Source organism: Hippocampus zosterae, chromosome 5 (genome assembly GCF_025434085.1).
Source record: "Hippocampus zosterae strain Florida chromosome 5, ASM2543408v3, whole genome shotgun sequence".
NCBI lineage: Eukaryota > Metazoa > Chordata > Actinopteri > Syngnathiformes > Syngnathidae > Hippocampus > Hippocampus zosterae.
In genome coordinates, this window is record NC_067455.1 from 2,492,590 (window position 1) to 2,504,608 (window position 12,019).

Sequence of the window (12,019 nt, forward strand, 5' to 3'; positions counted from 1 at the left end):
TGCCTGTGTGTAAGATAAGATATCCTTTATTTGTCCCACGCTGGGGAAATTTACAGACTACAGCAGCAAAATTGGGGGGTAGAAAGAAGAAAAACAAAGTGTTTGCATGCACAAAAATAAATGTTACAGAGAGAGCTGTACACAGTTCAATTAAGTGCAATATAAATATTGTATAAATATGTACTGGTGTATGCTGTGTTTGTGTTGCTGCTCCGTTTTTATTAAAATAGCAGATGTTTGAAGGTTAATTACCCTAACATTGATGCTAATTCTACTGAGCCTCTCCACAGTTGTTTTGCAGTATATGTTAGCATTAAACTCGCACTTTTTTTTTTTAATGAAATGTGGTGCGGTTTAAGATTTTGGTGTTTAAATTTATTCTGAACTATATGAAAAATTTCCAGTAAAATTAAATCTGGAAGTTCTTGCTTCATTCTGGAATTTCTAGGGCGGCTACCACAAGTAGTACAGTACATGTGCTCTCTATGGTTGTACATAAAAGAATATTTGAATTAAAATATTACACCTGTACGTAGTGTTATTGAGGTTTAAACGTTTGTTTTTGTTTTTTTAATCCAGTAAAGTACAGTTTAGCTGGATTTAACATTTTGTGCCAATAGTAGAACGTTTACTCTTTTAAGTCTTTACTTAACTTTTATGAACAATACATTTATTTGAACGGAATCATTATTAGAGTAAATGCAAGCAAACAAGACACTAAAACAGTCTCTAAACAGTTTATTATATTTACTTAAGGCTCCTCATCCTTCAAAACCATCAACGTGACACGAATCTGCCAAGTAGCCAACGACAAGCCGGCTCATCCAAGGCAATAGGGAGCCGAAAGTCACAGCGTCGAAAAACATACAGGACAGGAGACACCGATAATTTGAATCATTTTTCCTCACAACTGGAAGTACGCATACAAATGGCAATGACAACACTGCACAAGTACTTTCAAATTAAAAGTAAAAGGGAAAAGCTGCTGAGTCGACAGATGTCCAAAAGAGAGGCCCCCACTTCATTCGCAAACATGCCATTTAGTCAATATTAATCCCTTTTCTAAAGCGTTTGTCCTCAATGAACGGTAGCCGATACGAGATGATGGACTGGTCGCTGCCCAATCGCCGGGTCCATGTGGACAAACCGGCAGTGGGCCTAGTACATTTTAAAGTTTGTTATAAGGGTGGCACTACTTTGATTTGCTTCAAGAATCACTGAATTAGACTGAACCTAACGGGCATGTTTTGGGATCTGGGAGGAAGCCATAGTACCCGGAGAACACAAACCTAAAACCTCAGAGGTACACAGTCCACCTGCTGAATAAATACTACTTACATGATAAATACGACTATGTACATTTCTTTCCAAACATGGCGAGGTCATTGAGGCGCATTAGGCCTCTTGTGGGCAATTCTCACGTGCCTTCCGAGAGACTCCATCCATTTAAAGGCCTTGCTGCAATAAATGCACACGTAGTGTTTACCCTCGGTGTGTATGGTCTGGTGTCTGTTGAGGGCGCTGGTGGTGATGAAGCTCTTCCTGCAGATGTCACACCTGTAAGGCCTCTCGCCCGTGTGCGTCCTGATGTGAGCGGCCAGGTGGGAGCAGTTGCCGAAGCGCTTGTCGCACACCGAGCAGCTGTAGGGCTTCTCCTTGCCCTCGTCGACGCCGCCGGAGTGGTAGAGGTGGAAGGGCAAGATGGGCTCGTGCAAGGCGGCCCTCACGCCTGACGCCGAGGACATGAAATCTTTCATATCGGACTCCAGGTCCTCCAGAGGCTCTGAACTGTGGCCGAGCCAGAACTCCCTGAGGCTCCTCTCGGGTTCTTTCTTCACTTGGGCAACATCGCCGGGATGCTCCAAGCTACTGCTACTGCCTTCGTCCTCCATGTGCTGTGACTCGGGGGCCTCCGTGTCTGCTGATGCGCCCTCCTCGTGCTTCTGAGGAGGGGGAGGAGGGAGGTGTTGATGGGTGTGCTCCTGCAGCTGGGCTCCGTTACATGCATCTAGCGAAAGGAACGGACGGCGTTAAAACAAAAGCACATACAAAGAAGGTTTTTCGATTGGTGGATGCCAGTGAAACCGACCTGACTTGAGAAGCCTGAGCTGCATCCTGAGGCGACCGATCTCCAAGTCCTTCACGCGGCAAAGCTCCTCTTTGTACTCGTCTATTGTCTTCTCGACGGCGCCGAAGATCTCGTCCGCTACCGCCGCCAGCCGCTCGTTGAGAAAAGCTTTCAAGGAGAGCATCATGTCGCCGGACGTGGAGAGGGAAAAGCTCCAATTTGCACCGCCTAGACGTAGTTTTTACTGGACCCTGAACGTCACGGTCCGCTTGTAAATACGGAAATGAGCTTCCGTCGGTTATTCGATTATTTGCTCCCCCTATCGTAGTGGAGGTGCAAATGCACGACGGCGCCACATAAATCGTTTCAAATGATACAAATATGGAATAAGATTTAAGAAAATGATTTCCGTCGTTTGTTAATTTTTGCCTCGTCCTATCATGTATCATGTTTGCCCTCAGAATTATTAATAAATCATTTTAGACAACTACAACATAAAATACAGGAAATAAAAACACTGGTGCCTTTCTCGGTTGCCCGGTGGTGCGTCATGTTAACTAGTCCTCTGAAACAATAATAATAATTTAACAATATAAAATAAAATTTAAATAAAACCACTAATGGAAATCTTCAAAATCAAAAACATTGTTAGGAATTTAGAATATGTGATCATCTATCATGGCATTTTGTCATGAAAAGTATTCACGTTAAATGATTAAATAACTACAATTTAAAAATGTCAGTGTCAATAAAAATAACTTGCCTTCTGCTGAGAATAATTGCGTTATGTCTTGCATACTTTTATGTCATGATGTCCATAGACTTTTGATTTGTCTCTTATATAGGTTTGTACAGTTTGCCGTTCAGCTCAAATGTATGGGAGCCTTTTTTCTTTTCAGTGCTCAGTTCAGTTTTTATGGTCCTCAGAGGCCACACCGAATTCATCAAATTGCACAAATGAAGCAAAACAAGACGCTCAACGGATCTCAAATTGCTTTATTAGGTTTCCTCAGACCTTTGTTACCCTCAAAACCATCTACCGTGACACAACATCAACGGACACGTCATGGAAATGCCAAATGCGAGCGCGGCTCATGTACAGCTACGGTACGGGGAGGGGGAAGCCACAGACGATGCCTTAGAAACACAAGAGGAGACACGCGCTCATTATAAATGTGATTGGAAGACGGGCCGGTAACCGTTTCAAGGAAAGAGCGAATGGTCTTTCCAGCTCGTTGTGGAAGTGGCGAGTGCACACAAGTTTGCAGGGGGCATGTGCCAACCCGCTCCGATCCTGTTCCTCAAAATGAGACGCGCCCCAGACACATACAAGGAGAGCATGACAGGGTCTTTAATTTAAAGTGATGAATGATCGAAAAGGGGGTGGGGCAAAGTGTGAAGTTGATGGATCGTCAAGATTCTCTACATCTTGGCGTTGATGATTTCGATGAATTCGGGCTTGAGGGAAGCGCCGCCGACCAGGAAACCGTCCACGTCCTTCTGGGAGCCAAGTTCCTTGGAGGTGGCGCCGGTGACGGAACCTGCAAGAAGTTGCGCACGGGAGCCGAGACCCACGCAGGACGCTTGTCAGATGGATGCCTTTTGTTTTGTTTTGTTTTTTTTTCCCTCTGCCCCGGCGACAAACCTCCGTAGATGATCCTCACGGAGTTAGCAACCGCCTCGGACACGTTGGACTTGAGCCACACCCTCAGCTTCTCGTGAACCTCCTGAGCCTGCAAATTTACGACAAGGGAGGTGCTGTGAACTTGGAAGCGGTGGTACAATGACGTCATTGAATTTTCAATTATCATATTCCTGTTTGTTCATAAAAAGCATATTTTGTATGGAACATACAATTAACAGAATTAAAAATAAACACATAAATACATTCATTCATCTTCTGAGCCGCTTGATCCTCACTAGGGTCGCGGGGGGTGCTGGAGCCTATCCCAGCTGTCTCCGGGCAGTAGGCGGGGGACACCCTGAATCGGTTGCCAGCCAATCGCAGGGCACACATAGACGAACAACCATCCACGCTCACACTCACACCTAGTGACAATTTAGAGCGTCCAATCAGCCTGCCATGCATGTTTTTGGAATGTGGGAGGAAACCGGAGCACCCGGAGAAAACCCACGCAGGCCCGGGGAGAACATGCAAACTCCACACAGGGAGGCCGGAGCTGGAATCGAACCCGGTACTCCTGCACTGTGAAGCCGACGTGCTAACCACTTGGCTACCGGGCCCATATAAATACAATGACACACAAATATCCAATGGGAGGAAGAAGCAATCAATCAGTACATGAAGTTATCAGAATCTGAATCCTTGTCATACGCGTTTGTAGTTCTAGTAGTTGAAGGTGTCATATTTAGCACATTTCTGTTACACCATGGCTTTATTTTTATTATTATTCCCCCACCAAACACACCGTGACTTTACGTTGTGTATAAAATAGCGCCATCTAGGTCGATTCCTTAGGTGCTGCTTGTAAAAAAAAATTTAAAAAGAGATTGACATTGTTTTGAATGACAGGGCAACAGAATTCATTTGATATATTTAAGGACACAAGGTGGGATCGAATTTTGTTGTTGTCAATATTGAGGCCAGTGTCAAATGTGTACAACTGCTGCTAAACGACGTAAAAGACACAAACATCGGCTAGTTTAAAGGGGTGATTAATCGGTTGGCCCGTGATATAATTGACAGTAAAAATAACTAAATAAATCGGTTACTTTGGTACATTTCTTGCCTTCAAGTGCACCAGAGTTGAAACTGTAATTCTACTTTTCCCGACGTATCGTATTTTTAAGATAAGATAAGAAAAACCTTTATTAGTCTCACAATGGAGAAATTCCCAATTCACAGCAGCAAAGTTATGAAAGTAAGAAGTAGAACAACAAAATATAGGAGCTGCTGGAAAGGCAGCCACTCTCGCGGCGCCATTTTGAAGTCAAAATAACAAAAATAACACAAGTTTTGTGACTCGCGTATCCGTTCCCTTTGCTTAAGTATCGAGTTTGAGTACTTTTCCTGCTTTGAGCAACCGACGGCGTCAAAGAGACCGATTTTACCTGCTGCGGGGAGGCAGTCTTGCCAGTGCCGATGGCCCACACCGGCTCGTAAGCGAGCACCACCTTGCTCCAGTCCTTGACGTTGTCTGGAACAAAATGAGACACGAGATAAGACGACTGGAAATTCCACCAATCAGAATTCCCAAAAGGCTTGAGCCCAAACTTGTATTTGGGCTTGTTTATCACACCACATTGCAGCAAGGTCCAGTTTTTCCGCAATCAACAGTGTGCTGCGAAAAGAAAAGAGCCGGCGCAGGGTGATATTTGATTTCGAGAGCCGTCAGATAAGACCCCCCTTGCAATTCCAACAATCGCATTTGTGCTTGTACATGACAGCAAAGGTGAGGGGAACTCGTTTATGCAATCCCGGAGTGTGCGACACGACAAGAACGAAGCAGTCGGAGACGATGAATGGTCGTTCCTGTGAAGCCACACGCAATAAACAAACACAAATCTTAGATTTGTTCTTGATTTTACTGCTTGGTGCTTTCTACCGCCTTTATTACGGATTCGTCTTACTCTTTATTGTGTATGTTAACTCGCTCCATGTACAGCACTTTGTATGCAGCGATGGCTGTTTCAAAGTGCTCGAGAAATACACTTGACTTGACTTGACTTGACAAAGCTCTGGAAAACTGGGAAATTCATTTTGCAATTAAGACATTGAAGGATCAAAATACATTTTTGAAAAATATGATGCTGTGATTAAATTGTCCATTATGTACAACACACATTTGTGGGGCCATTTATTCATTCATTCATTCATTCATTCATTCATTCATTCATTCATCTTCCTAACCGCTTGATCCTCACTATAGTCGCGGGGGTTGCTGGAGCCTATCCCAGCTGTCTCCGGGCAGTAGGCGGGGGACACCCTGAATCGGTTGCCAGCCAATCGCAGGGCACACAGAAACGAACAACCATTCGCACTCACACTCACACCTAGGGACAATTTAGAGTGTTCAATCAGCCTGCCACGCATGTTTTTGGAATGTGGGAGGAAACCGGAGCACCCGGAGAAAACCCACGCAGGCCCGGGGAGAACATGCAAACTCCACACAGGGAGGCTGGAGCTGGAATCGAACCCGGTACCTCTGCACTGTGAAGCCCACGTGCTAACCACTGGGCTACCGGGCCGCCCCCATTTATTATTATTTTTTGTTAAACATTCATTCATTCATTCATTCATCTTCCTAACCGCTTGATCCTCACTAGGGTGGCGGGGGGTGCTGGAGCCTATCCCAGCTGTCTCCGGGCAGTAGGCGGGGGACACCCTGAATCGGTTGCCAGCCAATCGCAGGGCACACATTGAGACGAACAACCATTCGCACTCACACTCACACCTAAGGACAATTTAGAGTGTTCAATCAGCCTGCCATGCATGTTTTTGGAATGTGGGAGGAAACCGGAGCACCCGGAGAAAACCCACGCAGGCCCGTGGAGAACATGCAAACTCCACACAGTGAGGCCGGAGCTGGAATCGAACCCGGTACCTCTGCACTGTGAAGCCCACGTGCTAACCACTGGGCTACCGGGCCGCCCCCATTTATTATTATTTTTTGTTAAACATCATTCAACATAAAAAAATATTATGACATTTAAACATTTCCTCCCTGCACCAAATAATCTTGAATAAATTCAAGTGTGTATGTTAATGTCTAAGTCTGTTTAAGCGCATGGGAGTGGTGAAAGCGAGACGATTTTCACCAATTGCCAGTGGCCCTAGAACGCATCCCAGCTACAGTTTGGCATTTTGTATTTCACCTTGAACTGTCCATCTTACCTGCGATGACTTTTGTCTGCGCAAAGACAACCTTCTCGGTGATGCCCGCCTCCCGTTCGTCCAGCTTCTCGCCGATGCAGGCGATCACCCCGAGGCCGTTCTCCAGCGCGTGAGCCGTCTTCTGCCCGATGAGCTGGCGAGACAAGAACGGGTGAGCTCTGGTTCTCCGGCCGCGCACTATTCCAGCATCCTTATACGGTTGAACGCGCACACGCTCACCTCGTCACTCTCGCCAAAGACATGGCGCCTCTCCGAGTGGCCCAGGATCACCCAGTGGACGCCGCAGTCCTTGATCATCGCAGGGCTGGTGGCAAATGCAAGTCATGGAAGGTCAAGATGAGCCATATTTTTTAAAAAAATTCACGTGAACTGTACATACCTGATCTCCCCAGTGAAAGCGCCCTTGGCTACTTTGTAGCAGTTCTGGGCGGCGACACCAAACTTGGCGTCCAGTTTGGACCTGGCAAAGTCCAAGTAGATGGATGGGGCGCCGCACACCACCTCTGTAGAAAGAAAGTGTGCCTTTCGGGTTTGGTTTTCTTATAGGATCCACATTTGCCCTGCTGAGGAGCTTAATCTGGGACTGCTTATTTTTTTTTTTTTTTAATCTGCAAAAAACAAGGCGCCGTAAAATACGATTTGGAGGACTCTTCCTGTCTCTTGGCATTGTTTTGTCCGTTTCATTTCTTTGCACTCACGGTGTGGTAGAATGACAATAAAGCGATGCTGATTGTGAACAAAATTGACATTGCGATGTAGTAGAACATCATTTTCCAAATCGCAAAGGCTGCAATTAGAAAAATAAATCAAATTAAAAGCTTCTTTTGTTCGCTAAGCAGGCTTAATTTTTTTTATTGATGTATAAGTATATTTTAGCCCGGTAGTCCAGTGGTTAGCACGTGGGCTTCACAGTGCAGAGGTACCGGGTTCGATTCCAGCTCCGGCCTCCCTGTGTGGAGTTTGCATGTTCTCCCCGGGCCTGCGTGGGTTTTCTCCGGGTGCTCCGGTTTCCTCCCACATTCCAAAAACATGCGTGGCATCCTGATTGAACACTCTAAATTGTCCCTAGGTGTGAGTGTGAGTGCGAACGGTTGTTCGTCTCTGTGTGCCCTGCGATTGGCTGGCGACCGATTCAGGGTGTCCCCCGCCTACTGCCCGGAGACAGCTGGGATGGGCTCCAGCACCCCCCGCGACCCTAGTGAGGATCAAGCGGCTCGGAAGAAGTATATTTTATTTATGTATATCGTGTCTAAGCATCCCCAAACTAAAAAGGTATTTCCTTCAGGCCCTTTTAGTGCTAACTGTTTCGATTTCGCCATTGCACCAATGCCGTGTCACAAATGTCATTACATTGAGGTACAGAAAGACATTCTGAAGCCAGCGTTTCTAAATCGGCAAACAGTTGAATGTTATCGAAGGAAGTAGAGCATGGTCGGATCGCACAGAGTGCAGTGAAGTTGATACACCGGTATTCAAATCGTAACTGTACCCCCGAGGCCATCTATATTAAAACACAGCCCCGTGTCATTTATGCTGTGCTAAAGGTCAATTCTCTGCAAAACACTCTTGCATGAAGTTCAGCACCGCACTGCAAAAGGTCACTTGTCAGGGTCACATTCTGGCTAAACAGTGTGCGTTAGCCGGCACTCCGAGGGGTGTATGGAGAGACGGGGCATAGTTCAACAATTTTGGTGTGTATGTGTGTGTGCGTGGTGGTGGGGGGTGGCCATGTGAAGGACACACACATATACACACGCACACACAATAGCTGTATTATACAAAAGAAAACCAGACAGCGGACACTGGGTTCAACAAACTCAGCATCTCCATTGTGCGAGCGGCTGTTATTACAAACACTGTGAAAGCAGACTCAGACTCACTGTAGTGGGTTTTATCAAGCCTGCATGAAAAGGGAGGGCTCTGCCAAGTGTTGCCTTCAAGTCACAACTGGAAAAATCGGACACGACAGAACCTCGGGTTATCGTTACATTCATTGTGTAATCGTTTTTTTTTGGGGGGGGGGGGGTTGCTCCTGCAGGAGACCCGAATAAGTGACTTTAACGGGATAAAAGCAGAACGTATTGCATATGCAGTATAACAGTTTAGTTATGTCAATTAGAGATTCAGATGTTAAACGTCGTCGGTATACACGAACTCACCGTAAACAGAAGCCGCAAAGCTGGACTACGTGCTGTCGAACACGCCCTCCATTGACCGATGAACGTGACACGAAATCCAATTGAAATCTCTATTAATCTGCACGAATCTTTCCGCAAATAGTTTATAATCAAGCTGTTTAATATTTTGCGCATCTTTCTGATTTCTGAACACGACAATGGTGCTTTCCTTACCGACATTGGGGTCCACCTTGGCGGAGTTCATGGTCTGAATGAGCTCGCCGAGGCTCTTCTTGTCGCCGTTCATCTTCCAGTTTCCACCGACGAAGAATTTTCTGCTCATTTTGCCGTTGGATGGTGTGTTCTCTGTCGAATGAAAAGGGGCGAAGTCGAGATGGTCTTCGAAGAAGAAAAAGACCAGGCGCCTGACAACCGCTCGTCTTATTTATAAAATAGAGAAATGTTAGCTCCTCCTCTGGGCCGCCTTGATTGGCTTGTGTCGGACCGCCCGCAAACGCGCCTCCGTCTTTCAGGAAGAGGAAGAGCAAAATGTCATGAGGCGTTCAGTGTGTGTGGAAAATCACTCTATGAACGCATTCGCTACTACTGTGTAACTACAAAAGAGAGTCTTGAACAAGTGAGTCCGACTGGACATTTTCACAATTACAACTTATTTTTCAACAAAGTCACAAAAACCCACAGCAGATGGATGAAAAAGATGCCAGTAGCAGATCTAGGAAATTACGCTCAGTAAAACGCTGTTTTTTAATTAGACTCGGTCTTGCTTGATTATGAGCGTGATGGGCATCATTCTGAATACGTGTACATTGTACCGTATGAAACCCTGACTGTAGATGAGGTGATAAAAAATAAGACTTTTGACCATTGAAACAAACAAACAAACAAATAAACACAATCATTTCTGGTTCCAAACCCGATTAAATATATGTCATAAGTAGAAAATGTAAGTACTAATTTTTAAAATGCAACAAAAAATTCAATTACGTACAACTTGTAGCAAAAGTTGACTCTTGCATATCTGTAGTCTGGCACCATGATTCACCAATTTGGTGGATTTTTTCTTGCTTGCTTGCTTTCCTTCTTTGTTTTTAAGCCTACTTTAAAAAATATTTTATGACCTGCCACAGAGAGCTTTAATTCCAATTGAAACAAAAACATATTGATTTTTTGCAACAAAAAAAGAAAAGAAAAAACGTTTGATTGAAGCCTCTTTCCAAACAGTGACTGTTCAGTTGAGTCGATCTCGCATTTATAAAGAAAAAATTAAAGTCAAAAGATAAATTCGAAGAAGTCATACAGTACTATTTTGTGATGTTACGTCACTCGATTCGCTTTTTCACCGTCATCCCACCACCGTGTCGAACCCGATTCACCAACTTCAAGTTAAATCAGGAAATTCAAACCACAATTTATCAATAATGTAGTTAATGTATGTTAATATACAGTACATATTTCTTATTTCTTCACATGTGGATATTCAACACTTGGGAAGCAGGTGAAGAAAACGACACTGTGACCAAAAGCTCTGTCTTTAATGGGATAATAACACAAGTGACGGTATTATTAAGGAATTGAAGATCTTTGGTATGTTTCTTCAGGAGGTTCTCAAAGACTAGCCCGCTCTGCAGCGTGGAAAAAGGCTCCCATCTGATTCCACGTCGGCGCAGTACAGTGATTAACCTAAAATGCAACCCCCGTACCTTGGTATGCCAGTGTCTGGACGTAACATTAAGTATCATCTCTATCTATCTATCTATCTATCTATCTATCTATCTATCTATCTATCTATCTATCTATCTATCTATCTATCTATCTATCTATCTATCTATCTATCTATCTATCTATCTATCTATCTATCTATCTATCTATCTATCTATCTATCTATCTATCTATCTATCTATCTATCTATCTATCTATCTATCTATCTATCTAATCTATTTTCCAACGGCTGCCTCCTAACTCTCGAACGAACACTCCCCCTTCCGGTAACGACCCACCTTCCTGCTTTTCTTCCCCAATCACATGTAAGCAACATAAGAATATTTTAGGACGTATTAAACAGAGTATAATTAAGGTAACTAACATAAATATAATGCTTAAATATAAAATGATAATAATTAACAATTTAACAAAAGCTTATAAATGTTTTGCCATTTGATTGGCTCCTCCGTCGTCGCCCACACAGCTGATTGGTCGATTTGGAGTTGAATCTGAATAATTAGTAGACTACCGTCAATTTTTTTAAGATCAAACCACCACAATTTATAACGTCTTAGTCGTTTGAGAGTTACATGTTAATTATTTGAACAATAACGAGGTGGGGGCGTGAGGGGTGCAATAAGACTTGGACGACACCGTGACCAAAAGTAATCCCTCTAAAGTAATATAACAAGTACAGTTAGTCTAGCAAGTCAGGAATGTGAAACTCTTTAGATATTTGTCTAGAAGGTTTCTCTTAAAGAGAAGCCCCTCATCTGGTTGAAATCAAAACTCAACGTTGCAGAGAATTGCATTGTAGTCCTTATTTAACAGTATTGGCGTCCAATGTCGCTGTTATATGAAAACGGGGAAGCAGAGAATCGTCACTGAAAGAGGTGTATCGTGTATATTATTATATTGTAAATCCCACAATTAGTGGCAACGGTTTGAAGAAATACATATGTGAATGCTTGCGATGACAATCGCTGTCATTAAAAACTTGGATGCTAATATTCTGCGTTCTTGAGTCTAGCCACTTGGAGGCACGCTTGCTCCGCCCAACGACCATTTCCCAGTTTCTTTACGCCCTCAGAGTTAAAAAATAGCACCGTGTGAAAAAATGCAAACATCTAAACGTGTGACGACGCAATATGATTGAACACAGTGGAACCATTCATTTGAGGGGACTACTTATTAATATTCATACGAACACGCTCCATGATTGGCTGGGGATGATGGACTCTTTTTCTCACCCAATGA

At 44.1% G+C, this 12,019-nt stretch overlaps 2 protein-coding genes and 1 non-coding gene across 3 annotated transcripts; 1 reads left to right on the plus strand and 2 right to left on the minus strand.

Annotated features, from left to right (window-relative positions):
* Positions 1 to 723: 723 nt before the first annotated feature.
* On the minus strand, positions 724 to 2,360 carry LOC127600609 (zinc finger protein 354C-like). Its single transcript, XM_052065299.1, has 2 exons — positions 2,090 to 2,360; positions 724 to 2,008 (listed from the first exon to the last, which is right to left on the minus strand). The coding sequence occupies exons 1-2, from the start codon at positions 2,253 to 2,255 to the stop codon at positions 1,383 to 1,385; spliced, it is 792 nt and encodes a 263-aa protein (XP_051921259.1). The 5' UTR covers positions 2,256 to 2,360; the 3' UTR covers positions 724 to 1,382.
* Positions 2,361 to 3,049: 689 nt separating this feature from the next.
* tpi1b (triosephosphate isomerase 1b) lies at positions 3,050 to 9,470 on the minus strand. The gene is made up of 7 exons (XM_052065308.1): positions 9,275 to 9,470; positions 7,303 to 7,426; positions 7,143 to 7,227; positions 6,924 to 7,056; positions 5,141 to 5,226; positions 3,714 to 3,801; positions 3,050 to 3,609 (listed from the first exon to the last, which is right to left on the minus strand). Exons 1-7 carry the CDS (start codon positions 9,381 to 9,383, stop codon positions 3,491 to 3,493), a joined length of 744 nt encoding a protein of 247 aa, XP_051921268.1. The 5' UTR covers positions 9,384 to 9,470; the 3' UTR covers positions 3,050 to 3,490.
* Positions 9,471 to 11,476: 2,006 nt separating this feature from the next.
* On the plus strand, positions 11,477 to 11,532 carry LOC127601522 (U7 small nuclear RNA). Its single transcript, XR_007962586.1, has one exon. It is a non-coding gene; the product is annotated as a U7 small nuclear RNA (small nuclear RNA).
* Positions 11,533 to 12,019: the final 487 nt, after the last annotated feature.

Bases quoted from the DNA above. Each gene is read 5' to 3' on its own strand.
- LOC127600609 (XM_052065299.1), bottom strand. From the start codon at position 2,255: ATGATGCTCTCCTTGAAAGCTTTTCTCAACGAGCGGCTGGCGGCGGTA. The intron at 2,009-2,089 runs GTCGGTTTCACT...TCCTTTCGCTAG, and splicing joins GCTCAGGCTTCTCAAGTCAG to ATGCATGTAACGGAGCCCAG.
- tpi1b (XM_052065308.1), bottom strand. From the start codon at position 9,383: ATGAGCAGAAAATTCTTCGTCGGTGGAAACTGGAAGATGAACGGCGAC. The intron at 7,057-7,142 runs GTGAGCGTGTGC...TTGTCTCGCCAG, and splicing joins TCTTTGGCGAGAGTGACGAG to CTCATCGGGCAGAAGACGGC. The intron at 5,227-6,923 runs GTAAGATGGACA...ATTTTGTTCCAG, and splicing joins GCAGACAAAAGTCATCGCAG to ACAACGTCAAGGACTGGAGC.